General features: G+C 45.2%; 1 protein-coding gene across 2 annotated transcripts in view; it reads left to right on the forward strand.

Annotated features, from left to right (window-relative positions):
- Window positions 1-2,751: 2,751 nt before the first annotated feature.
- Pamr1 (peptidase domain containing associated with muscle regeneration 1) overlaps window positions 2,752-26,003 on the forward strand; it is a 78,893-nt gene continuing 55,641 nt past the window's right edge. The window contains exons 1-2 of one of the 2 annotated variants that reach the window (XM_047517306.1): window positions 2,752-2,959; window positions 23,225-23,401. In XM_047517306.1, coding sequence (XP_047373262.1) covers window positions 2,887-2,959; window positions 23,225-23,401 — 250 coding nt within the window. In that variant the 5' untranslated portion in view covers window positions 2,752-2,886. The remainder of the gene's footprint in view (window positions 2,960-23,224; window positions 23,402-26,003) is intronic. The other variant, XM_047517307.1, reaches the window with a different exon arrangement.

Here is a 26,003-nt window from a genome sequence, read left to right on the forward strand (position 1 = left end):
TTATAAATGATGCTCCACTTTTAAGCAAACAGGGAAGGTACAAAGCTCCTGTATCTGCTTCTTCTCAATTGGTTTCAGTTCAAAAGAATCCTAATGTCAAAGTGGCACTTTTTGAGTGACATGTTCTGCTGCCCTTCAGTTGTTTGTCACTTGGAGCTACCCTGTCAGGGGATGATTGCCATAGGGATGAGACTGCTGGGCACTGAGGCAGGGAGGCTGTGTGTGGAGGAGATGGGAGAAGGAAGCAGTATTGTTAGATTGTGATACAGTCCTGAGAGGCTGTAAGTCACATGGTGTTTGGAAACAAAGTCACCTTCACTCCACTGCCATTGCCAAAGGGCCAGGAAAGTTTGACCAGCAATAAATGACTTTTTATCTAAGCTGCACCCCTTAGGTATTCTGCCTTTGCTATTTTCCTCTTCTTGAGGACTACCCTTTGTGCTTGTTTTATACAAATTCCCCCTGGACAAGGAAGTTGATAATATCTGGGCAGCCTTAGGACAGATAATATAGATGACAGTTAGTATTTATTATGGGTGGCACAGGCCACAATCCCAGGGACTCAAGAGACTGAGGCAGAAGGATTGCAAGTTTGATCTGAGTCTTGGTTATATATCAAGATTCTGTATGAAAATAAAAAAATAAAAAGGCCTGGGGATGTAGCTCTGTGGTAGAGCGCCCCGGGGTTCAGTCCCCAGTAGTGAAAAAAACAGTGCAGTTAGAATGTGCTAGGCACCGTGCTATGAACCTCACATGCGTAACCTCATTTAATTCTTCCCATGGACAACAAAGTAGGTTTGATTACTATTTCCATTTTTTAGAGAAGAACACAGACTCAGAGTTAGTTAGCTTACTTGAAGTCATGCAGGCAGAAAGCGGGGAGTCAAGGATTTGAACACAGGGCTCTGAGTGCTGAGTTCTTGCTTCTGGTCACTCTATTGCAGGGTGCTCCTAGCAGGACTGGGGGTTTAGAAATCGCTCCTGAATGGAGGAAGAGAAGCATTTGAAATGTCAGGTTTCCCACCCTTCCAAACCTGCCCAGAGTTTGGGCCTTCAACCTCTCAAGTTTTTCCCATTTTCTTTTCCCTTCTACTTCAGATGCTTACTCCTTACTTCAGCCCTTTGACAGTTGAGGATCACTTATCATCCTGGGGGCTTGCCCTAGACTCAGAACCCTCCACTCCTAAATCATCAGTACCCTCCAACAACTTAAAGAATAAAATCAAATTGCCCTGGTCACACTCAGATTCTTTGCTACATCCAAACTATACATCCATTTGTCTCTAATCTTCAGTTGGCTTTTGTCTTCAGCTGGCTTTGTTCTGTCTGTCTCTATTTTACTGCCTTCTATCATCTATCCATCTACTCTCTATTTATAAAAATTGTTTAAAAGGCATTTTAGTGGTATGTCTTGCCATGGATCTTTTGGGGGAACATATAAATGCAAATTATGACCTAAACATATAAACATTCACCATTTCCTAGTAGCATCAGCCAAGGCCAGTCCATCCTCCTAAATAGTCCTTTTCACTTCCCTCTATGGCTTGAGATAGGTCTTTCTCAGACTTCAGGCCAAGCCTCTGCGCTCTAGGAAGCTTTCCCACTAGTCCTGGCTTGAAAGGATCACCTGCTTCTCCTAACTTTGGCTTTTAATCTGGCAGTAGAACCTGGGGACCAGGAATGGTCCCTGAGTGATCTTGAGCAAGTCAATTAATCCTCTGAGTCTCCATTTGGGCATTGATAACATACAGATAATACCACCTACAGTACATCACGACTATAATGGTTAAATAAAATTCTGTATAGGCAGAAGTGTGCCCAAAATATTTAAATACGATTTTATAAGGGTAACATTGTAAGAATCTGTATAGCCTAGTGGCTTGGGCCATAGCCTCTGAATCTAATAGTTGTGGTTGCAAACCCTAGCTCTGCCGTTTACCAACTGTGTGACCTCGGAGGTGTTATTGAACTCATTGGCTCAATTTTCCTATTCTTGTCGGTAGGAGAAGATAGGTTTATTGTGGGAAAGAAAGAAAGGAGGTAAGGCACCTGACACAGAGAAACTGAGAAAAGTCAGACATCTTGTAAAGCATCCTTCTTTCTCACTTCAAAATATGGTTTGCAGTGTGGGTGTGGAAACTGAGCTCCTTCACAGTACAGTGTCCCCAAGCACCGTGACCTGACCTGCCCCGCACGGGGCTCAGGAGTGATTTCCATCGCTGAACTCACTCACCATCATGGGAAGGTGAACAAGTCCCCCCTGCAGCCTACAGATGCAAAGAAAACTCTTTCCAAACTGCGATCCTCTGGAACAGAGGGAAGGGAAAGAACTCAGAGGTAGGAGTGTTGGGACCCGAGAGGAGTGGGCTCCTTTTCTCCTCCCATCACCGACTCCTCTCCCAGGCCATCGGGTTCCACGTGTGCTGAGGGCAGGCGCAGCCCACCCGCGTGCGAGCTCAGGTGCCAGGCTCCCATAGGGCTGGGGCGTCGGGTGGGCGCCACCCTGCCTCACCTGAGCGGCCCCACCGCCCCGCCTACCTCCATACCCGGTGCTGCGGGCCGCGCCCTCCACCCCCATAATCACCCAGGCGCGGGACATCGGGAGCCCAGCGGGACCTGGGCCAACCTGGGTCCCCGCAGCTTCCCCGCCCGCCACACCTTCCCGGGTCCCGCAAGGGTTAAGGCCGCGGAGAGGAGAGGTTTGGGCTGACGTCGCTCTGGCTGAAGGTGGTTTCCCTCGGATGAGGATGGGAGAGCCCGGCGAGCTGAAACCCGAGCCGCCGCTCAGCTGGGGCTGGGGAGGTCCCTGGAAGAGCCGCCAGCCCGCCGGCCTCCCGCGTCCCTCCTCTCGCTCCCCCGCAGTCGCTCGGCACTACCGCGGGAAAGATGGAGCTGGACCGGTGGACGCAGCTGGGGCTCGCGTTCCTGCAGCTCCTTCTCATCTCCTCCTTGCCAAGAGGTACTGTGAGTAGCGTCCAGGACGCCCGGAGAAGGGGCATTTCCCTCCAGGGGGCTGCCCCGAGCGGGACCGGGAGTCTGGGTGGGGGCTTTCTCTGGTGATAATCTCCGGGACTTTACTGGTGGCGCTGGAGAGGCTGTTACCTCCCTTAGAAGGGGATACAGTTTTGTCATCCCTAATTGTGGGACTGAACTGCCTCAGGAAGAGGGGCGAGCTCCGGTATGCTTTGCTCATTTTTAGTGTATCTGCTTTAAAGCATGAAATTACCTTGGGGAATCAATTTAGTCTGAGTTACAGGCTTTGATTTGCAAAAGCAAAGTTTCCCCTGGAAAGCGCTCCCGCAGAGGTGAGCTGGAAAGAGAGAGGAATAAAGAGCCGGGCTTGCTTGGGTGCTCCTCCTGGTGAATCTTGCTTAACGATGTCTTACAGCTTATCTGAACAGATTTCCAACATGAGAGATTTCCTCACCCAAAATAGATGCCCTTTCTGATGAGGAGAAAGAAGAGAAAGCTGGGGTTAAAAGTACAAGCTGTTTCTGGGGATGTACAATGTTTGTTTTGAAGGAATTCTGGTTTCTTTGTTTTTCACATGCCATTTTTCTGAGCCACAATTCCCAGGTCAAATGGGCTCCCAGGACAAGTGAGGCTGGGACATGACACAGAGTTCCTGGAAGTCTCTTGAGCATGCAAAGGGCAGAAGCCAAGAAATGAGGGTCTTATAATGGCTTGCTGCCAGGCAGAGAAGTAAGACTTCTAAGGAGCATCTGTCCTTATATGACTGCAGGCATGAGGTGTCATGTCAGGTGGGACTCATGAGGTAAGGGCTTGAGATGTACAGATTGATGAAACAGGACAGCTTTGTGCAGCAGCAGGTACCTGCTGCCTCCTTTCTGTGGCTGTCTGTGCCCTGCGCACCATCTCTACGAGTGGTCCCCCGAGTAACGGACAGGATAAGTGGGGTGTTGAGGATGCTAAGTTCAGTGGCCTGATGCAGGGAGGGGGGACACAGCCTAGGATACATCCCTCATCATCAGTAAAAAGACTCCCCCCCCACTTTGGCTAATGCTTTCTGTCTACCTGGAGCCTGCCTGCCCTCAGTTAAATCTTCTTTAGTGATTTGTCATCAAGATGGTAAGTGTTTCATTTGAATTTTACCTCCAAACCATCTGGAGCCACCCAAAGACTAATGAAGGAAAAAGACCTTCAACAAGCTGATAACCCATAAGCCTAAACAATTGACCACAGGTAAGTTGAGGACTCCTCCCTCCTCTATCACCAAACTTGCAGGGTGTGGTAGCCTTAGTCAGACCAACTCCACAGACCCTGATTCTTGTCTGAGTACCAGCGCTCAGTGGATCTGATTCCTCATGGTGGCATTAGTGGTTCCTACTCCATTTTTATAACGTGGCAGGTGAGACAGTCCAAACCTATAAAAGTTAAAATAAAAAAACCCTAAAAAACCAAAAAACAAAACCCAAAGTTCAGCTGCCCAGGATCTGAAAAATCCATTGCTTACCAACCTGAAAATCTCTTTTACCTTTTGCTATGGAAAAGCTTCAGGGAGGGTGTGTGGTTTGTTGTCAGCCAAGCTGTTGACTAAGCCAGAGAGCAGTTCCATGTGTTTAACAAGGGTATTTCAGTTGATGAACTGGAGGGAAGACGGAGGAATAGAGTGGAGAAGGAAAATATTTCTTCATGTAGTGAAAGCGTCCACTCCCTGTTGGAATTTTGAATCTGGCCCCTGACAAGAAAAGCTGGGAAGTGTATTTTCTCTAATTGCTTTGCTAAAAAGAGTTTCTGATGAAATGTACAAATCCACTGGGACCGGATGGGTGATTGTTGTTGCTCATGAGCATGTGATACATGTTGGAGAATGAGAATCCAGACCCTGGGCCAAGTGATAAACCTAACATAAACAGCATGTGAGAAGGGAAACCCAATCCACTGACTTCACCCAACAGCAGTAGCTCTGCCAGCGTGATTCTGCCGAAGAGGAAAACCTCATTTAAAATATGGGTCTCTTGGGAAATGAAACCTTAATATGGATAACTTCACAAGTGTTACTTCCAACAGACGTTAGCCTGTGGGGAATGAACGCAAATGCCAGTGGGGAGATAATTTGAAGCACAGATATTCAGCGGGTAGGAGCAGCCAGCTGAGAAGGGGAATGTGGAAAGGAAGCTAGGGAGAAGGAGTGGCAAGAAAAATGAGATGTTAGTTTATAATAGGATGTGTTAGCACATTCCAAGGAAAGAGCTAGGAAAATTGGGCCTTCTTGGCAGGGGTGGGTTTTTGAGGGGATCAAGAAGAGGGTGTTCCCCTAATATATACTCTGAAAATTTCTGGCACCCCAACAGGAAAATAATTTTGTGGTGGGATCATGGATTTTTGGAGCTCAGAGTGACTTTAGTGGTCATTTTAGTTTGAGTCCCTCATTTTCAGAGGACAAGGAGTTGACCATCTAGCTGATGTTTAGTGAACATTTATGATATGCCCAGCCTTTGATCCAAATGCTTTTGTGCATTGATTATGAGGGCCCCCTCTCCTTAATAAACAGATGCTATTGTCATCCCTGCTTTACGGATGAAGTTCCAACAGGCTCTATGATTGGTTCAAGGACATGCAGGCATGATTCTTCAAAAAATTCAACAGAGAATGGCCATTTGATCTAGTGATTTCACTTCTGGGTATATACACAAAAGAATTGAGAGCAGAGACTTTAAGGATATTTGTACACTTATGTTCCTGGCATATTATTCCCCAAAGTCAAAAGATGGAAACAACCCAAATGTCTGTCGGTGGATACATATAATATGCTATAGGCATAGAATAGGATACCACTTGTGCTTAAAAATGAAGGAAAGTTTGATCCATAGTACAACGTGGATGAACCTGGAGAACAGTATACTATATAAAAGAAATCAGACACGAAAGGACAAATATCACATGATATCATTTATATGAGGCACCTAGAGTAGTCAAATTCATGGAGACAATGGGATGGGAATTGTCGGGGCAGTGAAGAAGAAGGACCAGATGTTATCGTTTAATGGGTGCAGAATTTCATTTTGATATGAAGTAAGAATTCAAAAAGTAGATGTGGGTGACTGTTGTACAACTGTGTGAATGTATTTAATGCTACTAAACTGTACTTCAACATAGTTAGAAGGTAATTTTATGTTATAGACATTTTGCTACAATAAAAATAATTGAAGTCTACATAGGCAGATTAGGGGAGCCCATGTTTGAACCCTGTCCAACATCAGAGCCCAAATTTGCCTGTCAGCTGGTTGACTTACACTCACATTTAGCATGTGGGTTGGTGGTGCTGATTCCAGGGCGTACAGGAAGCAGGGGAAGAGCCCTTGCTAGCTCCTGTTGCTCTGTCTTGGCTGATTGTGGCAAAGAGGGAGGTTTCAGAACCGAAGACTGCAAACTGGCAGGCTTCAGGTCACATGGCCTGCAGAAGTATTTAGTAGGACAGGGTGCTTGGAAATGTGTGGAACTGAATGCCTTGAGGGAGGTTGGATCCTCTCTGTGGTCTGACACCTACCTGCTAGTCTTGACTGGCATTTAAGTTTATGACCACCATTCCTGAGAGGCATGGGGTGGAAGCTGGATGCTGAATGGGGACCAGTGGCAGTGAATAAAACTGCTTAGGATGATTGGCTAACAAGACTTTTTAAAGCACCTACTACAGGAGATTGTTATAAGACTGGACTATATTTTAACTTATGTGTTAAAATGAAATGTAATCTCACCTCTCCCTGTGACCTCCTACTCTTTGGTACAATACTTTATTCTCATGAGTGACCATCAGTGTGAACTTTTGATGGAAACTGAGGAAGAAGCTGGGTGCTATCACTGTGCTTAATAAACTGTGAGCACAGCACTTTTGGACATGGGAACCCAGAAGCAGAGGTGATTTAGAGCATGTAAGTCCTTTGAAAATACTCAGAAGTCCTGGGGAGACCTTTGGAATGTCACTGGCATGGACTGTGGGTTTGACTTAATCTTCTCTACATCTGGGTTGCACTGAGGGGACAGACTGGCTGAGATAATAATGTCTAGGAGACCTAATGACTGGCCTTGAGTCAGAAAATGATTTCCATCTGCCTCAATGGGGGTGACCAATCCTGATGCAAGAGAAAACTTCTGCACTTGCCTACCCTGATACCGACTCTAGAAATCGCAGTTAATTTGGGGCATGTATGTGCACATTGGGAAAAGTGTCATTTCCATGATAAATGAGGGAAGGTTGTGCACCTCCCATGTCCTCCATGGGGGAAGGGCCAGTAGGGGAACTGTCACCCTCACCATATGGATATTTGAAAGTCACAAGCCCTTCCCTCCTTAGTTTAATTTAAAGAGGAGGGAAATACAGTGTTTATACTTTCCAGTTCCTGAATTCCAGGGCAGAGGACCCAGAAACCAGCTGGAGCATTGAAAGCTACCAGATCAGTGGCAGAAAGTCTACCAGATTCCAAGCCTGGTCTATGTTTAAGGAACTCTGTTTGTCAGTCTTGACAAGATGTAGGCCAAAACTGTAGGTTTAGAATGGAGAGAAAGAAGTAAAAAATGCAGGACAGATCAGGTTTCATAACTGTGAACAAAACTACTCAAGGAAGGCAGGGAATTAAGAGTTGGCTGGAGATGGTCACTCTCTGAGGAATTGAGACGTTCTGCCCTCCCCGCAACTTCCTTTCTTTTATTTTTCTAGGTTGCAATTACCCATGTGGCACAGAATCAGTACCTGCGTGGACTGAGAGGGGTGTAGGTAGGGGTTGCACAGCAAATTCTTTACCTGGACGATAGAAATACCAAAGGTGGAAGCACACCTTAAGGACCTAATCCCAAGACTGGCTATGCAGATAGTTAATGGAGTTTGTGTGAGTGCCAGACGCTTTTCAATGTGCTGTACATGCATTTACTTAATCCTTACAACAGATCCGGGAGGCAAGTACTGTTATCATGAGTTCCGTGTCACACACAAAAGAACTCAGGCAAAGGTCTGGTACTTATCAGGTCACATGCTAGATGTTCGTGTTTTAAACCCAGACAGCCTGTCTCCATAAGACATGTCCTGAAACCCTGTACAATCCTGCCACAGTAAGTGACTGAACCAACTGTGACAGATAGGTTGGCTGTATCTTGGCTAAATGATGACCCCAGTATTGGTAGAGAAGTTTGATTACCCCTTGGACATTTCAGGTGCGCAGATTGGCCTATGTAAGGTCACGTGCTCATTGTCATGGAGCAGGAGTAGGTGCTTAGAAGGAACAGAGATAACAGATCTGGTGGGACCATGTGGATCCTCACAGAGACATTCTTTTGAGGAAACTCAGGCACTAAGCAGACCAAAAATCCAACCAGTTTCTGGGATAGCTATCCAGTGTCATGCATCTCACTCTGATTAGACATAGAACGTGGAAAGTTCTTTGTTCCATGGTCAACTTTTACAATCCATGTCATATGTCCGTTTGCACAGGAACAGAATTGAGGATAAGACATATTTTAAGTCTGGCCCTGACACTACGTATCACTACTCCTTTAGGATTTGTTCTGTCAAGTTCATCAATGTGTACACTCCTAAGCCATGCAATTGTGGGAAGCAGGTCTGGAATGAATAAGGGAAAATGATCCCCCCACTTCTTTTTTGGCATAACATAATTGATGGATACTGCAGAGAACAGAGACTTGATCTCCCTTCATTAGTACTAGGATGGGCTTTAAGCAATTCATTTCAACTTGAATGAGGACCTACTGTCTGCGGATATCAGTGGCCTGGCTCTTATATGAAGTAGGTCAGCTCAGCACCACCCTTGGCTGAGCAGCAAGCGAAGACGCCTCTTTCTGCCACTCTTCGGCCTCTGGAGTTGGCTAACTCAGCTGCTGCCGGCTTGGTGTTTCGGTCGCCGCCACTCTGAGGTTCTGGCTGTCTCAGGGTTGAGTTAGTGGTCTGGCAGCCTGCATCTGTGTAAGGAGCAGTCTGGTGAGTTGGTTCGGTGATTGGAAAACCAGGATTGCTACTGCCAGAACACAGCGAAGAACACCACAGCCAAGCTGAGCCCCTGGGGAGACTCACAACTGTCTTCATAAGCTAAAAGCACCTTTGGTTAAAAAAAATTATGGTCATTTTAGTACAAAAATGCTGAATGGTGGGGTGGGGGGAAGGTGGCCTTGTTTACTTCGAATCAAATGAATTGTTTGAGGATTCTGACAAATTGAATCATTTTTTCAAACCCAGTTCCCCTTCCATGTACTAAAGAGGATTCCATTGAAGGTTATCAGTAAGCCCCAGCATCATGGGGTCACTCGCTCCTCAGGAGTTGAAGTGGTGGTGGACAGCACCCGAAGTGTCCTAGGACAAGTTGTCTGAGCTGAGCTTTTAGCTGGAAACATCTACTCTCATGTTTTCCAGCATGCCCATGGCTCACCTGGATGCAAACAGAAGGGAAGACTGCTGGTGATAAAGAATCTGCTTGGTTTGGCTTTCTGCCACTAGCGGGTGAACTGCTGACTTCCAAATAGTGTTCAGCCTCCCTTCTGGGCAAGCCTGGTTCCTGGGGAATCTAGTGGTAGAACAGAGTGGTAGGTCCTGAGTCCTTATGGAAATGAGATAGAAGCTGCAGTAAACAAAAATATTCAGCAATAACGAACCCAACGGGCTGCCCACACTGCACACTAGAGACTGAAAAGTCACAGCAAGAGAGGATACCCACATCAGTCTCCATCACAGGTAGCCTTACCTGGGTTTCACATGTCTCCCAAGTCCATATCCAGGTATCTACACGGCAATCTTTACCAAGCACCTGTCAGGTGCTTGGCATGTTTCCGGGGACTGGATTGCGTTGGTGAAAAGAAGATAATGTGGGTTTTCCTTAAGCCCTTGCAATCTATCGAGAGAATGTATGGCCCAGTCTGGCATCTCCTTCCCAGAGTGGGTTTAGGGATTGCTAATCCTGGGACGTTTTAATAAAAAACAAATAGAACACAGATGTAATGATGAAATAAGTCTGGGAGATGTGGAGATGGATTGTACACAAAGCATATATAGATTTGCAAAGTCCTGCAACAAAGAAAGGTGTTATTAAGATTTTACAAAGATATTTGATCACAGAGCCTTTTTTTTTTTCTTTTACTTTCCTTCTCCCCCACCACCTTTTTTTTGGCATGCGATGTTATATCATCCAGTGGAATTAGTGCTCCATGGAACAAAGTTTTATGAACTCTGTTCTCTTGCTCTTAATAAATAAAGCACTGAAGAATATCTCAGGAGGACAGAGGATTGGATAAGAAGGGCATCTGGCAATCTGCAAAGCATGAACTTCTCTTCAGACTTTTGCTGAGACACGACAGGAAGTCTGCTGTCCTTGTCACTCAGGACTCGCTAAGCTGTTGAAAAGACCGTAGAGATGATGGTACACCCACATAGCTGTGCATGTGTGGGTCCTCACCAGCACTGACCTGGACACATCGTTTCCAAAACTCATTTCCTGTATTCAAGTTGCTTAAAGTAACGCGGTCAGCCTGGGAGCCCTGGACAGACGAAGGCATGACTCTGTCTACAGTGTGCTCACGGTGACCTGGCCCTTCTGGGGCAAGAGCTGTGTCCTGACCTCCCAACTCAATGTATTGCCCCCACTTCAAAAATAAGGAGAACATGTGATCATCCTTCTGAAGCCTGGGGCCAATGAGTCCAAGGTCCCTTTATCACCAATTAACCCCCTCCCCCTACACACAAAGGTTTGTCTCTAGCCCCATGTCATTTATTCTGTCAACTCTGGTATAGCTCAGTCACCGTAACCCTGATCTGCACAACCTAGAAATGGTCTGTGTCCCATAGAGATGGTGTATGAGTTTAAGCTGAGGGCTAGAGATGCAGCTCAGCAGTAGAGCACTTGCTTAGCATGCACGAGGCCCTGGGTTCAAATCCTAGTATTGCCAAAAAAAAAAAAAATAATAATAATAAAAGAGTTAAGTTGTTCAGTGGCCCCTCATTCACTCTGTCTGGGAGCCACTTCCTTCCTGCCTTTACTAACATCATTCTTATTGTCTGTCTTGGCCATCGTGTTTGGCATGCTTTGTCTCTCTGCGCAGTCTTGTTTCAGATGGAATGACTACTGTGACCAAGGGTGAGGAATAAAACCAGCTGTTTCTACAAAGGACATCCCTACTATGTAGAATATGGGAACCCATGATCCTTTCTGTAAAGATTCAGCCCAGCTGTCTGTTTGCATGGGGTTCGTCTTGGTTGTCACCTCTTGGTATGGATATGTTCCTATTTACATGTGCAGAAGAATACCAGTGCAGATGTGAATGTGTATATGTTTGGGTATATACATGAATGTGTATGTGCATGGGGTATAGAGTCCTGGGACAGGCCAGGGTTTCAGTCCCAGTTGTCATTCATGGAGAGTTTTCTAAGGTAGCCTTATTACATTCCAATCTACTGGCTGAGGTGATTTGTGTTTACATCACAGGATTATTGGAAGTACTAAATGAGATAATTCATTTAAAATACTTAGCATAGTGCTTGATAGAAAGGGATTATTCAGGAAATTAAATTCTCTTACTCTTCTCCTTCCTTCTCCTGTTTTTCCCATGAGCACACATTTTACAAGGAATTGGGAAGCAGGTACTGGGAGTTTCATTCATAGTAGGATGGACCTGACCTTGAGGCTCACTTCATCACGGTCCCATCTTATCAATAACCCTGAAGACTTGCCTTGCGCTTATCCTGCGAGGCTCACTCTCTTCCCTTGGTTGCATCATTCATTCCCCTTCCCGATCTTTAGGAAATGCTTTCCACATGCTGTACCTCTATGTTTGATATAGGGCTGGGGGCAGACTCTTGCAGGCTCCTATGGGACCATGTAGGTGATTCTGGGACAGCGAAGTCACAGCCTGGACACTGAGGCCCCCTTAAAAGTCTGAAGAGGAGATGTTGTTAATGATTGTTCACTTGTGCTTCAAGGGTGGAGCCTGCAGAAATCTTTGTGATGGGAAGTTCTCCTTTATCTTGTCCTAGCTTGCAGAGCTGGGGGAGGTACCTGTGCTGAGGGGCTGTCTGCCCTAAGATGCCACCAGCCCAGGGATGAGGGACTGAACAGACATACCATTGCAAGTGCATAGGCTTTGCTTAGCATTCCTTCACCCTTGACATCTGTTGTGGCCAGCTGTCTTCAGTAGAGGGAGAGTCTGGCTTCTGCCTGGCATTGGTGAATCCCGACGTGAAGACAACGACGCTAACTCTGGAAGCTCCTGGCAGAGGTAGTCTAGGGTAGACTCAGACCCCCAGTGAAGCCCTGATGTACTCTGACTCGGGACTTTCAAGTGTGGAAGAACAGGAACACGTGGGATGATCTGCAGACTGCCTGGGCCTGAGAAAATCTAGGTCGGATGTTTAATGTTAAAAATTGTATTGTTTTTACTGTAACATTCTAATTCTTTGTTCGATGCAATGTTTGCTGAGTTCTACTGCCAAGTACGTGGAGATGCATTATTCAATTACTTTTTTAGCAACCGTGCTAGTAAAAATAAGACCGATTAAGTTCATGTTCCCATATTTGAAATAACCCAGCAGCAGCTGTCCTTCAGGGATTCTCAGTGACACAGCTGTTGAGGATGATAGCAACTGGGGACTCTTCCAAGACACTGGAGTTTGAGTTTTGTTCCCCTGGCCTATTGATGTGGAATTTCTATTTCTAAAGAGAAGCAATAGGAAGTGAGGTGTGTCCTATTAAATGGTGTCAGAAGAGGAAGTGGTATGGTTTGAATTTCTCCCCTCCCTCAATTTTATATGTTGGAAACTTAATCTCCAAGTTCATAGCCAGTTGGCAGTGGGACCTTTGGGAGGTGATTGGCTCTGCCTTCATGAAAGTATTAATCTATTCTTGGATTAATGGATGGGTTGTGGGGAAAGCAGCTTTGTTTTAAAGGTGAGCTCTTTTTGGCACATTTACTCTGTCCTGCTCCGTCATGCAACAAGAAGGCGCAGATACTGAGTAGATGCCAAAACCTTGCTTTTGAACTTCCCAGCCTGTACAGCCAGGAGCTAAATAAGTATCTATTCTTCATAAATGACCTGGTCTCAGGTATTTTGTTACAGCAACAGTAAACAGACTAAGATAGGATGTATTAGAGAAAAGAAACTAGAAAACTGAGGAGCTAATGGGAAGAACCCAGAGTACCACCCTAGAAACACAAACAGCCTGCCTGACCATTCTCTGGGTGTGTGAGCCTCTGAGGACACATTTTTGCTCATTCCCTTTGTTCTTTTAACCATCTGCACCTTAGCCAAAGATGTGATTAAAAAAAATTTTTGCTGAGAATAATATTGATACATGAGAAATTGGGAGTCTTTCTTCCAAACCTTTGTGATTACTGTCATCTGCAACTGCAGCAATATCAACAGTCTCATCACCATGTCTCCGTCCCCTTGAGGCTTTGGGGAAATGCCGTGTCAAGGTGTGTGGTCTATGGTTGCCCGGAAGCATGAAAGGGGGACAGATTCCACTGTGGGTCCAGAGTACAGCCCAGAAGGTCAGAGTACCTTTCAAAGCTACTAAGCAGTCAGCAATTTATGTAAGTGGGAAGGGAGAACCAATGCAAGGTGCAGCTTCCCGTGGCCTGGAGGGCAGCTGACTTAAGCTGCAGGACAGGACTGTGATCCTCAAAAAGGAGCATGCTTGCTAGAAGGCAGAGACTTAGACTCCAGTCCCAGGGATCCTAAGGGAATAGGCTGGATTGGGGTCCAGGAGTAAGGCTCATTAACAAGCATCTCAGGTGGTTTCCATGCAGGTAGTGGTCTAGAGGAGAACATGGGCTTCTGATGCACATAGTTTCAGCTCTGCCACTTGCTGAGATACTTAACCTTTCTGCACCTCAGTTTCTTCATCTATAGAATGCAAATTTCTAATAACATTGTGAATTTAAGAAAAAAATGTGGGAATGCTTGGGAAGCACTGGGCATGGTTTCAGCTCAGAGCTGGACATTGTTGCCATTCAGAATTACCATTGATATCTCTGAGAACAAGGCCAGTATGATAGTTAATGCTTTGATTCTGGAAATAGATTGCCTAAATTTGAATCCTATCTCTACAAGTCACTACCTGTGTAGTCTTGGGCCTATGACTTACCCTCTTTGTACCTCAGTTTCCTCATCTATAAAATAGAGGCAGGAATTGTCCCTATGCTATAGGATTACGTAAGCTCCTGTGTTCCTTAGAGAAGTACAACTATTGGTGTACTTCCCAGTGCCCGCATTTCCCAGATGAGAAAACTGAGACAGAGAAATTCAACAACTCACCCAAAGTCACATAATCACTGCTAGAGCTGGGATTCAAATTGAGGCAGTCTGATTCTCAAACATTTATATTTTATTGATGCTGTTTTCTTCTTAAAAGTCAGAAGAGTGAACTCTTGAAAATTAAAATATTACTGCATTGGTAATAAGGAGACTTTTGCCCCAGTAAGAGCTGGGTTCTCATTTTTCTTCTTTTACCCCAAAGCTGTGTGACCTGGGGCAATGTGTTTACTCTGTTTCCTCATCAGTTAAATGAAGAAAACAATAACCCACTTTGATTGGTTGTGCGGATCCAGCGAGCTGGGCTCCAGTGTGCCCAGGACTCAGAGACAGCCCTGGTCGGGGGTGGGACCAGGGAGCAGAGGAGTAAGATGCAGAGTCACAGCATGGAGCTGTGCGCTTGGTAAAGCAGGAAGGGGGAAGGAGGGCACTGATGTTTTTTGCTCCCCTTGCCCTCCCCTTTGTACAGGATGTGTGACACCAGATATTGAAGGAACCCAATGACAGCCCTGGCATCCACAGTGGGGCCACAAGGTCTTTGCTTTCTAGTTGTCATTATTTTGCTAAAATAATAATGAGCAAGAAGGAGATCACCCAGGGTGAGAACCAGCCAGCCTGGGACTGAGGGTCACTCGGTGACAGCGAGGCTCTCAAAGGCTCAGCAGGAAGGATGGAGTCACCAGGGTCCCCGGAAGCACGCCATCATCTCTGACTATTTTCTGTCTGTCCTGGGCTTTGTGTGTTCATCGGTCCCTCGAGCTGGCGGTCGGACCCTCCAGCAGTCAGGAATGTTGTGTGCTGTTGGACATCAATGTGGTGAGTCCAGACAGCCCAGGAGGAGGGCGGGAGGAGCAGGGATGAGAGAGGAGCTGGGGCTGCCTAATTGTATGGCCCTCTCATTCCGGCCTCTTTTTTTCCCTCTTTCTGGTCTCAGAAGACTTATAAAATGCAAGATGGTTAAAAAGAAAAAAAAAAGCCCTCAGTCGAAATTTTAATTAAACGAGGTCAAATGGGAGGACTGTGGGATTTTTGGCAGATTCAGAAGCAGGGTCTAACATCAAGGAAGAGGATCTGGTACCTGATGAAAGTGCCCTTCTTTGCCACCTTCTGGGGTGGTCTTGACTGGGGCCTCTGCTCTGGCAAGTGGTGTTTCCATCAGGAATGGAACAGGCTGCTCCTTGTCTTCATAAAGAATCCTGAGGCTTTCAGCTGGACCTTCCTACCTGCATGGCGGCATATTTCTTAATATATTATGTTGAAGACCTTGTGCCTGGAGACCACGTCACCGTGCTGCTCCTACCCCCTGCCTGGGACAGCCCCATGTTGGAGGGACTGTCTGTCCATCCTTTGAACAGTAGAAACAGATCAGTGCTAGAGAGCCTTGAAGTGAACTGCCTGCATGTCCCTGGGCAGTTAAACTGTGTGCAAAATAATGACGATGACAGCGATCATGACCGTCAACCTTCCTTCCCTCCCTCATTCATTCACTCATCAAATACATGAGACCCATGCCCACTGGTCAGCCTGTCTTGGTTGCTTTGGCATTCCATAAAACTGGGCTAAGAGGTTAAGCAACTTACATTTTTTCAAAGTGAATTCTGCAAGAACCAGGACTGGACTAATGTAAATGGATTCCCCTTTCTGGATACAGAGATACCAGGATGGCTGCTCCTAAGCATGGAAGTTCAGAGAAAGGATTGGGTGAAGCTTATGATGCCCCACGTGCTCTCGATGATTTGTTTAACCCAGTTTTTTAAAAAAGTGGGGGATGGGGGTTTAGGGAAGCCCTTGCATGTACAGGGTAATTATGCAGCAATTTAAAATGACTGACTTTTCAAGACTTTTTCAAGTCAAGAGAAAATCCCCATGATAGAAGTAAAGGGGCCAAAAAAAAAAAAAAGCAATTTCTAAAACAAATCATATTACCAATTTTGAGAGGCCAAAAGACTCTGGGTTTACACATCCATTCATACATGTGGCTGGATATATGTCCACTGAAAACAGAGGACTTGAGGTTAGATGTCAAAATGTTGGTTGTTTTTGTGAATACTTTTTATTCCCTTATTGATGCTTTTCTTCATTTCCCAAAAGTTTCACAAAGAACTCTTTTTTTCTTCTTCCTCCCCCTCCTTCCTCTGCCCCTCCTCCCCCTGCTCTTCCTCCTCCTCCCCTCCTCCTCCTTCTCCTCCTCTTCATGTACTAAAAGGTCCGTGGCTTTGGTTGTGTGGGGAAAGAGGCCCAGGTAGAGCGGAGGATTTCTCGGGCAGTGAAGGTACCGTGTGATACTGTAGTGGTGACACATGCCACATACCTGTGTCCAGTCCCACAGAGTGCACACCCCTGAGAGTGAACCTTATTGTCAACCGTGGACTTTGGGTCACTGTAGGTCAATCAGTGGTAACAACTGCTTCACTGTGGAGCGGCTGTTGGTAATGGAGGAGGTTGCAGGTGGGTGGGGAGAGGGCGTATATTGGAAATCTCTCTGTCTTCCACTTCATTTTGTCGCAAACCTAAAATTACTCTGATAATGAGGTCTTCAGTGTTTGATGAAGAAGAAATACATATTTATTCCAAAGGAGGGATTGGCAGGGAGTGGACCACCTGGGCACTTAGCACTTGCTCCGTAAACTTGATTTTGCTACGTGATCATGGCAAGGGGTCAATCGTCCAGCGTCTCTGTTTATCCCAGGGTGAGGTTCATGGGTTTTGTGTTCTTTGATGCTTGTTGACTGGAAGCACAGACAGTAGAACACTCACTAGCCGCTTTCGCAAGGCTGTTCTTAAATGTGGAAAGCGAAGCAAGTTTGCTCAGCTCCCGTAGCTGGCAGAACTGAAGGCTGGTCTAGCCTCTCCCCCGGCCCCAGGAGCAAGCTTGTTCACCTCCCCACAGCCCTGGAATTCTGGGGACCTATCTTTTTCCCTCAGAATTAATTCCCTCAAAAAGATTGGCATTTCGCCTCCATAAAAAACGTCCTTCTCTTCCCTACCTAGCCTTTTCCTCCCTGGTAAAGTGAAGGGGTCGAAGTAAATGCTTTTAATGTAAAAGAAAATGTATTACCAACCTCATTGGATCATTTCAAAGATGAAATTGGACAAAGAATATAAAGTACTTTCTCTACTGAAACGTCAAAGTGCTTTAGCATACATATCAGAAAACATTCCATAACTTTTACAGCTGTTGTTTCTCTCCATCTTAGTTTCTGGAACTGGCCCTTAGCACCATATTGAAATTCCCTGCAATTTGTACAGCTGAAGCCAAATGGCCAATGTGCCCTTTCCACAAATGTAATTCTAATAAATGGAGGAGGGACAAAAGTCCCGAATGTTGCTCTTGTCTGCTTATTGCATTTTAAAATCTCCTTAGCTTGTCAAGTTGAAATATTTCTCATAGGGTATTTTATGTATCTATTTATTTCTTACACATCCATTTGGGGGCACTTTCCTGTCTCTGTTCAAGCTGGGGGAGTAGGAAGGGTGGTGGACTTGTGAGACCAGAGGGGAAAAGGCCAAGTCACAAAACCATCAAAACCATCATCTCCATCCATCACCACCATATTCCTGGAAGTGGTCTTAGTTTTGCCAATAGATCAATTTCTTCCTGCAATTCTTTATTTAAACCTCCCTAACCCTGTGAGGTCAGTAGATTCGATGCTAATGTCCTTCATGACTATTCATCATCCTCATAGTTTCCTACCCTGTGCGATTATGTATTTGTGGGTCCATTTAACAAATGTCTGCTCCTCTCCTAAGCTGTGAAGTCCAGGAGGTCAGGGATGGTGTTTTCCTCTCCATTGCATGCCAGCACCCAGCCTCATACCTGGACACAGGTGACAGTAAATACTTATGAAGTGGAAGAATGAGTTCATCAGTTCACTCACACTTTTGATGCGTGAGTAGGGGAAATAAGGAACAGGGTGGCTAGATGGCTTCTGTGGGTCAGCCTTTCTTTTGAGAAGACATAGTAAGTGTTAGTATCTTATTGATGCTGTAACAAGTTACCACAGATATCGTGACTTAAAACAGCATACATGGATTCCCTTCCAGTTCTTCTATTTCTAGAGGTCAGAAGTCAGACATGAGTTCCACAAGGCCAGAATCAAGGTGTAGACAGGGCTGCATTCCTTCTTAGAGCAGAGGTGGGCATCTGTTTCCTGGTCTTTTCCAGCTTCTGGAAGCTGCATGCATTCCATGGGTCAGGATCTCTGCTTCCATCTTCAAAGCACATCACTCCAAACTCTGCTTCTGTCTGGGCACCTCCTTCCCTAACTCTGACCCTCCTGCTTCCCTCTTATAAGGGTCTTCACAAGGACCTTGATCCCACCTGGGTAATATAGCATATTCTCCCCATCTCAAGATTCTTCAGTCAGTCGCATGTGCAAAATCCCTTTTGGCAGGTGTTCTTGGGATCATTTCCTTAGACTGAGATGTACCCTAACTAGAAAGTTAATAGCATAGTCTCAAGAGGGTAGAGGTAGGCTTGCTCATTGAAGTAAAGAGACCTACCAATAAAAGTATTTTAGGGAGGCTAATTCTTGGGTAAAAGAGAGGCCACCAGTGTGGTGTAGACACACCTGCTACTGTGGGGAAGGAGTGGGGTGGGGACTAGGCTTTGCATACCTTACTTGGCTTTCCATGTTGAGGTTAAATTTTTATAAAAGTTGCAAATGAGTTTTATCCTGAAGTGAGCCCCCTCAAGAAGTTATTAATATTTATAAAGTCATAGAACATCAAGAAGGATGCAGTGCTTGCCCCAGGAGGAATAAATGGAAAAGGGTAGACATGAGCCATACCCCATGGGGGTATTTGCTATTTGGAGAGTGGAGGAAGCACACTGTTGGACAAGGCTGGAGAGGAGGAATATGGGTCCACAGCAGGCAGCCTGGACCCCCAGCAGTTCCAAGCCCTTCACAAAGGGAGGAAAGTGTCCTCCTTCTGACATCAGCAAACTAAGGGCAAAGCCAGCTCTCCTGCCTCATAGCCCCCACTGGACCCAATGGGCGGAAATATTTGACTTTCAAAGGGAGGGTAGCTCTAGAGTTAAGACCAGAGGCATTCAACAAGTTATTTATTGAGCACCTCTTGTGTGCCAGGCCCTGTACTAGCGGCTGTGGTCTAGTTGTGGTTCCTACTGGTTTGTGGTCACACAAGGGAGGCAGACAATGAGCAAGTCCATCAGCCCCTCAGCACCTGAAGTGCAGGGATTCCAGGGCCTTCTGCAGATATGAAAACCTGCTTATGCTTAAATCCCGTATATAAAGTAGGGTAATATTTGCATATAACCCACACACATCCTCCCATATACTTTAGTTGATCTCTGAATTACTTATAATACTTAATACAATGTAAATAGTTGTTAAACTGTTCAGGAAATAAGAAGAAACAGAACAAGCACAAAGGGAAAAATAGTTTTGATCTGAAGTTGATTGAGGAGGCAGGACCCGTGGGTATGGAGGGTGAACGGAAATGATCAGTTATGGTAAAGGCTCAAAGACAGTTAATAGGAGCTATAACAGAGGCCATGGCCGTGAGTCGTGGGGTGTCGTTTCGGAAGAGAAGGCCAGGGTGCCCTCTCTGAACAGGTCTCATTTATACCGAGGTCTACTAGCTGGGACAGAGCTGTGGATAAGCCAGTTCTTCCACCTGGGGCTGGCAAGAGCTTGGCGGTTTTGAGACACTTATAGAAAGTAGGAAACAGTGGCTAAGAGAAGGTTGGAGCAGGAGGGAAGGAGCCAGCTCTCCAAATACAGAAAACATACAAGTTAATACCTATGTAAAACGAGTTGCCATTTTATCCATTTTAAATGTGCAATTCAGTAGCATTCATTATATTCACTCTGTTGGGGAAGCATCATACCTAGGTCCAAAATGTTTTCATCACTCCACATAGAAACTCTGTAACCACTAAGCAATAATTCTACCCCTCCTCCTTCCCCAGTCTACCCTCTTTAATATACTTTGTCTCTATGTATTTGCCTATTATAAATATTTCATATAAAAATAGAATCAGACGATATTTGCCATTTATTTTTTCCTCTAGTATCAGGGATTGAACTCAGGGGTACTCAACCACTGAGCCACATCCCCAGCCTATCTCATATTTTATTTAGAGACAGAGTCTCACTGAGTTGCTTAGTGCCTTGCTTTTGCTGAGGCTGGCTTTGAACTCTCAATCCTCCTTCCTCAGCCTCCTGAATCACTGGGATTACAGGCATGCACCACTGTGCCTGGAAATATTCGGCCTTTTTTGTGTGGCTTATTTCACTTGGAGTAATGATTTCAAGGTTCCTCCGTGTTGTAGTGTGTATCAGTATTCCATTCCTTTTTATGGCTGAATAATATTCCATTTGTTACACCTACCTCATTTTGATTCTCCGTTCATTTCTTGATGAACCCTCTGGTTGTTTTCACCTTTTGACTGTTGTGAATAAACATTAGCATGCAAGTATATTTGAGTTTCTCTTTTCACTGTTTTAGATATATCTCTTGGAGTGGAAGTGTCGGGTCATGCAGTAATTCAGTGTTTTACTTTTAAAGGAAGCACTAAGTTGTTTTCCAAGGCATTTGTATCATTTACATTTCTATCAGCCATGCAGGAGAGTTTTAGTTTCTCTACATTTTTGCCAACACTTTATAAATTTTTTTTTTTGGATTATAGCCATTGCAGTAAGTGGTATCTCATTGTGGCATTGATTTGCGTTTCCTAAATGACCTGTGACATTGAGCATCTTTTTCTGTGCTGATTTACCACTTGTATCTCTTCTTTGGAGAAATGTCTATTCAAGTCCCTTGTCTATTTTTAAATTGGTCTCTTTGTGGCTGAGTTGTAAGAGTTGTTTTTAAAATGTTTTGAATATTAAACTCATATCAGATATATGATTTGCAAATATGTTCTCTTGTTCTGTGGGCTGTCTTTTCACTCTTGATAATGTCTGATGCAAGAAGGATTTTGATTTTGATGAAGTTGAATTTATCTATTTTCTTCTGTTGAATTTATCTATTTTCTTCCGTTGTTCATGCTTTCTGTATCCTATCCAAAAACCCATCGCCAAGCCTAGAATCATGGAGACTTACATCTATGTTTTATTTTCTCTCTTTTAACCATTCAGTTCTTATCTAGATTTCAGAGGTCAGTCACTTTGGCAGATAACAGAAGTCTATAAGCTCAGCTAGTAAGTCACAGTGACCTCTCCAAAGTCGCTCATAGAAAGGAGAGGGAAGAAAAACCTCAACAGTGACTAGATCACGTGATTTGTGCCCATCTAATGCCAGGCTGAGGGTCTTTGCTGGTCCACTGATATTTGTTCAAAATGATGAAAGAAAGTAAGTTTTCCATAAAACTAAATTTATTCAATTTTTGAGACTATCCCTTATGCAAGTGGTGCCTTTCCATGCTACTAGAATCTTCTTATGACCTGAGGTTGAGGGTAGAGGGTGATGGTTTCTTTAGGCGACTCCACTTGGCAGATTAGGAGTGATCAACTCTGTGTCAGAATTCCAAGTGTGGGGGAGGAAAACAGAAAATCAAACTATGGAGTCAGGGATTTAGAGGCCACTGCAGACGCTAGGGTTATTTTTCATGGGTCTGTGAAGCATGTCAGGGATCTCTGCCAGGTGCTCCTGGTGAAGGCTCCTCAGGACCTTACCCAGACTCAATATCTTCCTCACATATCTGACCCCTTTCTGCTTTAATCCTAATCTTTGTCCAAGATTTTTAGAAATGGAGAGTGGGAATAACAGACAAGCCCATCGAAGCTGGAAGGTTTTTGTTTTTTAGTCTGAGTTCCTCTGCACAACCTCTGACTGATTCCCCTTATAGATTTTGCCAGATGGTTTTCTTTTTTTTACTTAAGGTATATAAATATCAAAAAAGAAAATAAAAAACAAGGAATAAAAAAATCCTACTCAAAAGGGAACACTGCTTTCTCACGGGAAAGAAGGCTCGGTTGTACTTGGGGAACTGAATGAAGTTGGGTTAATGAGTTCACCCTTGTAAAACATTGAAATTCTCCCAAACATACTAATTAAGGTACTTTTGTCTTTTCTGTTGGTTTTAGCTTTGAAGATACTACAAAATTGGCATGCTATAAAATTGAAGAGCCAACTTTGGAAGCAATGACATAGTCTGTACTTGGCAATCAGCCTTGCACTTGAACGGCCTCATCTACAGAATAGTCTCCAAACTTTTTTTTTGATGGCACTATGCAGGGCTGCACCCTATAGTTCTGCAGTTGGATAATTTCCCCTGGAGTTGTTCAGTGCACAATCTATGCAACTCTAAAAAATGCCCCAACAAAAATAGAAATGAGGTGTAGCTCAGTGGTAGAGAGCTTGCCTAGCATGTATGAGGCCCTGGGTTCAATCCCCAGTTCTGCAAAACAACAAAACAACAACAACAACAAAACACACAGACACCTAAGAAATGTGTATGCGTTTGTAACTTATATACATGTTCTATGGTCAATCTGTTTAGATTATAAATATATCTGAACATGATTATTTTTTTGGGGGGGTACTGGGGATTGAACTCAGGGACACTCAACCACTGAGCCACATCCGTAGCCCTTTTTGGTGTTTTATTTAGAGACAGGGACTCACCGAGTTGCTTAGCATCTCACTGTTGCTGAGGCTGGCTTTGAACTCGAGATCCTCCTGCCTCAATTTCCTGAGCCGCTGGGATTACAGGCGTGCGTCACTGTGCCTGGCTTGAACATGATTTTTTGAAATAAAAATTCTACAAAAATAATTGAATAACCATTGTCCTAAGTTTCCTCTGTGTTCCATCAGATGGTTTGAACGCCCCTGGGGTAGGTGGTCTCCCTTTGGAGACACGCCCGGGAAGAATCCCCACGGTCTTCTCTGGCGCACAGAGAGGGCAGCACCTTCGTTAGCAGAACGCGGTTGCTTCCTGGCAGTGGATGTTCACGGGCCCCATCGTCACTCGCTGGTTTTCCTTTTCAGAATACACAGTCATCAACGAAGCCTGCCCCGGAGCCGAGTGGAATATCATGTGTCGCGAGTGTTGCGAATACGATCAGATCGAGTGCGTCTGCCCTGGCAAGAGGGAAGTCGTGGGCTACACCATCCCCTGCTGCAGGAACGAGGACCACGAGTGCGACTCCTGCCTGATCCACCCAGGTGCGTGCCGGCCGGCCGAGCTCAGGTGCCCTCGTGCTGCCGAGTCCTGCAGGCGGCCCTCCGGAGGCCGTGGTGCCTGGATTATTGAAAGGGACAGGATTCAGCCCAGGTCACTGCAGGCAAGGAAGTGGAGGAGCTGGTCCTCTTTCCAGTGTTAAAGTTGTGCACCGTGAATTCGTGCGCTCATCCATTCGTTTAGCAAGCAGGCTGAGCTGCTCATGTCAGCTACTAAAAATACAAAGGTTAAAAAGACCAGATGTATTCCAGCACTCGCAGAGCTTAGAGCCTGGTGGGGAGATGGCCAACAGCAGCTACAGTACAGCACTACGTAAGTGCCACAGAGTTGCCTGATAGAGGGAACTCTGGCGGCCGGGAGGGGAATGAGGCTTAGTAGAGGGAAGATCAGGGAAGACTTATTAGAAGAGGTGATGTGCATGCGGAGGATGCCAAAGGCCTAGGGGATTGGGTATAGCATGTGCCAAGGTCCTGTGGCAAGAGTAAGCATGAGGTTTTGGGAATTGCAATTAGCTCAGTCTGGCAGAAGTGATGTGTGATAAGAGATGGAGGGACAGAGACAGACAAAAGGAGATCAGAGAAAGCAGTCTCAAGGAAGGAAGGGTTTTGTAAGCCATGCTATGAATTTTAGGCTAAATCCTGAAGATATTTTGCTAGTTTTGTAGATTGGTGTGTGTATGTGGAGATCTTTTAGAGAAGAGGTGGGACATGACTTGAGGCAGAAGAGAAATAAGGGGACCTTAATAAAGGTAAAAATCCAATGGGTAGAGAGAAGTGGAGGGATTTGGGTCATTAGGCAGTGGAATTGACTAACCCCTGGATTGGCTGGATGGAGAAGGAGAGAGAAGGGAAGGAAAGAGCAGAAGATAAGGATGATGCTCTGAGTGCTGAGTGGGATGGTTGGGAGGTGGTCCAGTCACAGGGGTGTCTTTGGGTGAGATGGGGCCTTCCCAGGCCCTCCTGCCTATATTTTATTTCCTTACATAAGGCTGAACCTGAACTTGTGTACCACCACACTCTCCTGCCCCTACCATAGAGGGGACTGTGATGTTCTTTTTCTCTTTAGACATCCATGGCAGTAGAATGTGATTTTGACATATCGTACATTCATGGAGTATAACTTCCCTTTCTTGTGGTTGTACATGATGTGGAGTCTCACTGGTCGTGTGTTCATATATGAAAGCAATGTCTGGTTCATTCCTCTGTCTTTCCTATTCCCATCCCCTGTCCCTTCTCTTCATTCCTCTTGAACTTCTATTCTATTCCAACAAACTTATATCCGCCCCACTTATTGTGTATTAGCATCCACATATCAGAGAGAACATTCAGTCTTTGGTTTTGGGGGATTGGCTTATTTTACTTAGCATGATAGTCTCCAGTTCCATCCATTTACAGGCAAATGCCATAATTTCGTTCCTTATGGCTGTGAGATGTTCTTTCTAATAGTTGTAGATCTGATAACTGTGTTGAAGTTCTCAGCTGGGCGGGGCCAACGTGGACTGAACGTCATAGTGAATAATGTTTCTGATGTGATCGGCAACTCATTGAACATTTTCCTGGTGCTTGAAAAGCAAGAAAGAATTGCCACCTTATGCTTCTGACATCTCCCAGAGTCCCACCTTTCCCCCTTTAGGCCAGGTCAGAGGAGGATATTGAGATTTTCCAATGAGCTTTCCAAAGACTGAAGAATGAAAGGATATAAAAAATGGACTTCGGGAATTCCTTTCATTTCTGCATTTCCATTTCTTTTAACAACAGAGAATGGTGCTCATTACCACTGGGGACTTTGTCCCATGCAGAGCTATGGAAGAGGAAAGAAAATGGGACTCAAATCTGCAAACAATCCTTCTAATCCCTTTCTCCTTGGAAGAGAGTAATGCCGAGCTTTAAAATAGAAGTGACTTCAGCGTAAATTTTGTACTTTTCGTTTCCAGAAAAGCAATCCACTGCCCCAATTTCCTTGATGGGTGAGTGTGGTTTGCAGGGAAATGATAGAGTAATGCCTTCAAATTTCCTTGGAAAATTTGAGAGTAAAGCCTGGGTCTCTACACTAAGGGTCCTTGGCAGTGATATGGGAGTCTCTGAACAATTTTCAGTATTTTCAAAGCCAAGTGCTTACTTTTGAGTAACCACACGCATGAACTCTGGTGCTATAAGATGACATGAGGTCAGCGTCTGATAGGCAAGAGAATCGGAGATGGTGCTGGATGGTGCCATGGCTTCACATAGGAGGCACCCAAGTCTGCCATCGTGACGCTGGGACTGATCACTGGTGCTAACCAATGAAAGGTTGTCCCATATTAACTATTTGGTTACCCCCAAAGGAAAGGCCAGATACAGAAGAAAGTCCATCTCCTAAAACTAAGTTTTAGAATAGTGAGCAGATGTCCCTAGCAGTCACCACAGACGAGAGGGGATTCTCTGTGTGTCGTTATGGACTTCTGCATTTTTGTGTACATGTGCAGTTGAATCAGTGTCAGTCATTGTCCATCTTAACCCATGCACCTGGGACCTGGGAGCCCCCTCAGGTCCTTCTGTGTTCTTCTGACACAGCCACACCCGTCGTAGGCTTCCTTGATCTCTCAAG

The sequence above is a fragment of the Sciurus carolinensis genome, chromosome 11, assembly GCF_902686445.1.
Source record: "Sciurus carolinensis chromosome 11, mSciCar1.2, whole genome shotgun sequence".
NCBI classification, from domain to species: domain Eukaryota; kingdom Metazoa; phylum Chordata; class Mammalia; order Rodentia; family Sciuridae; genus Sciurus; species Sciurus carolinensis.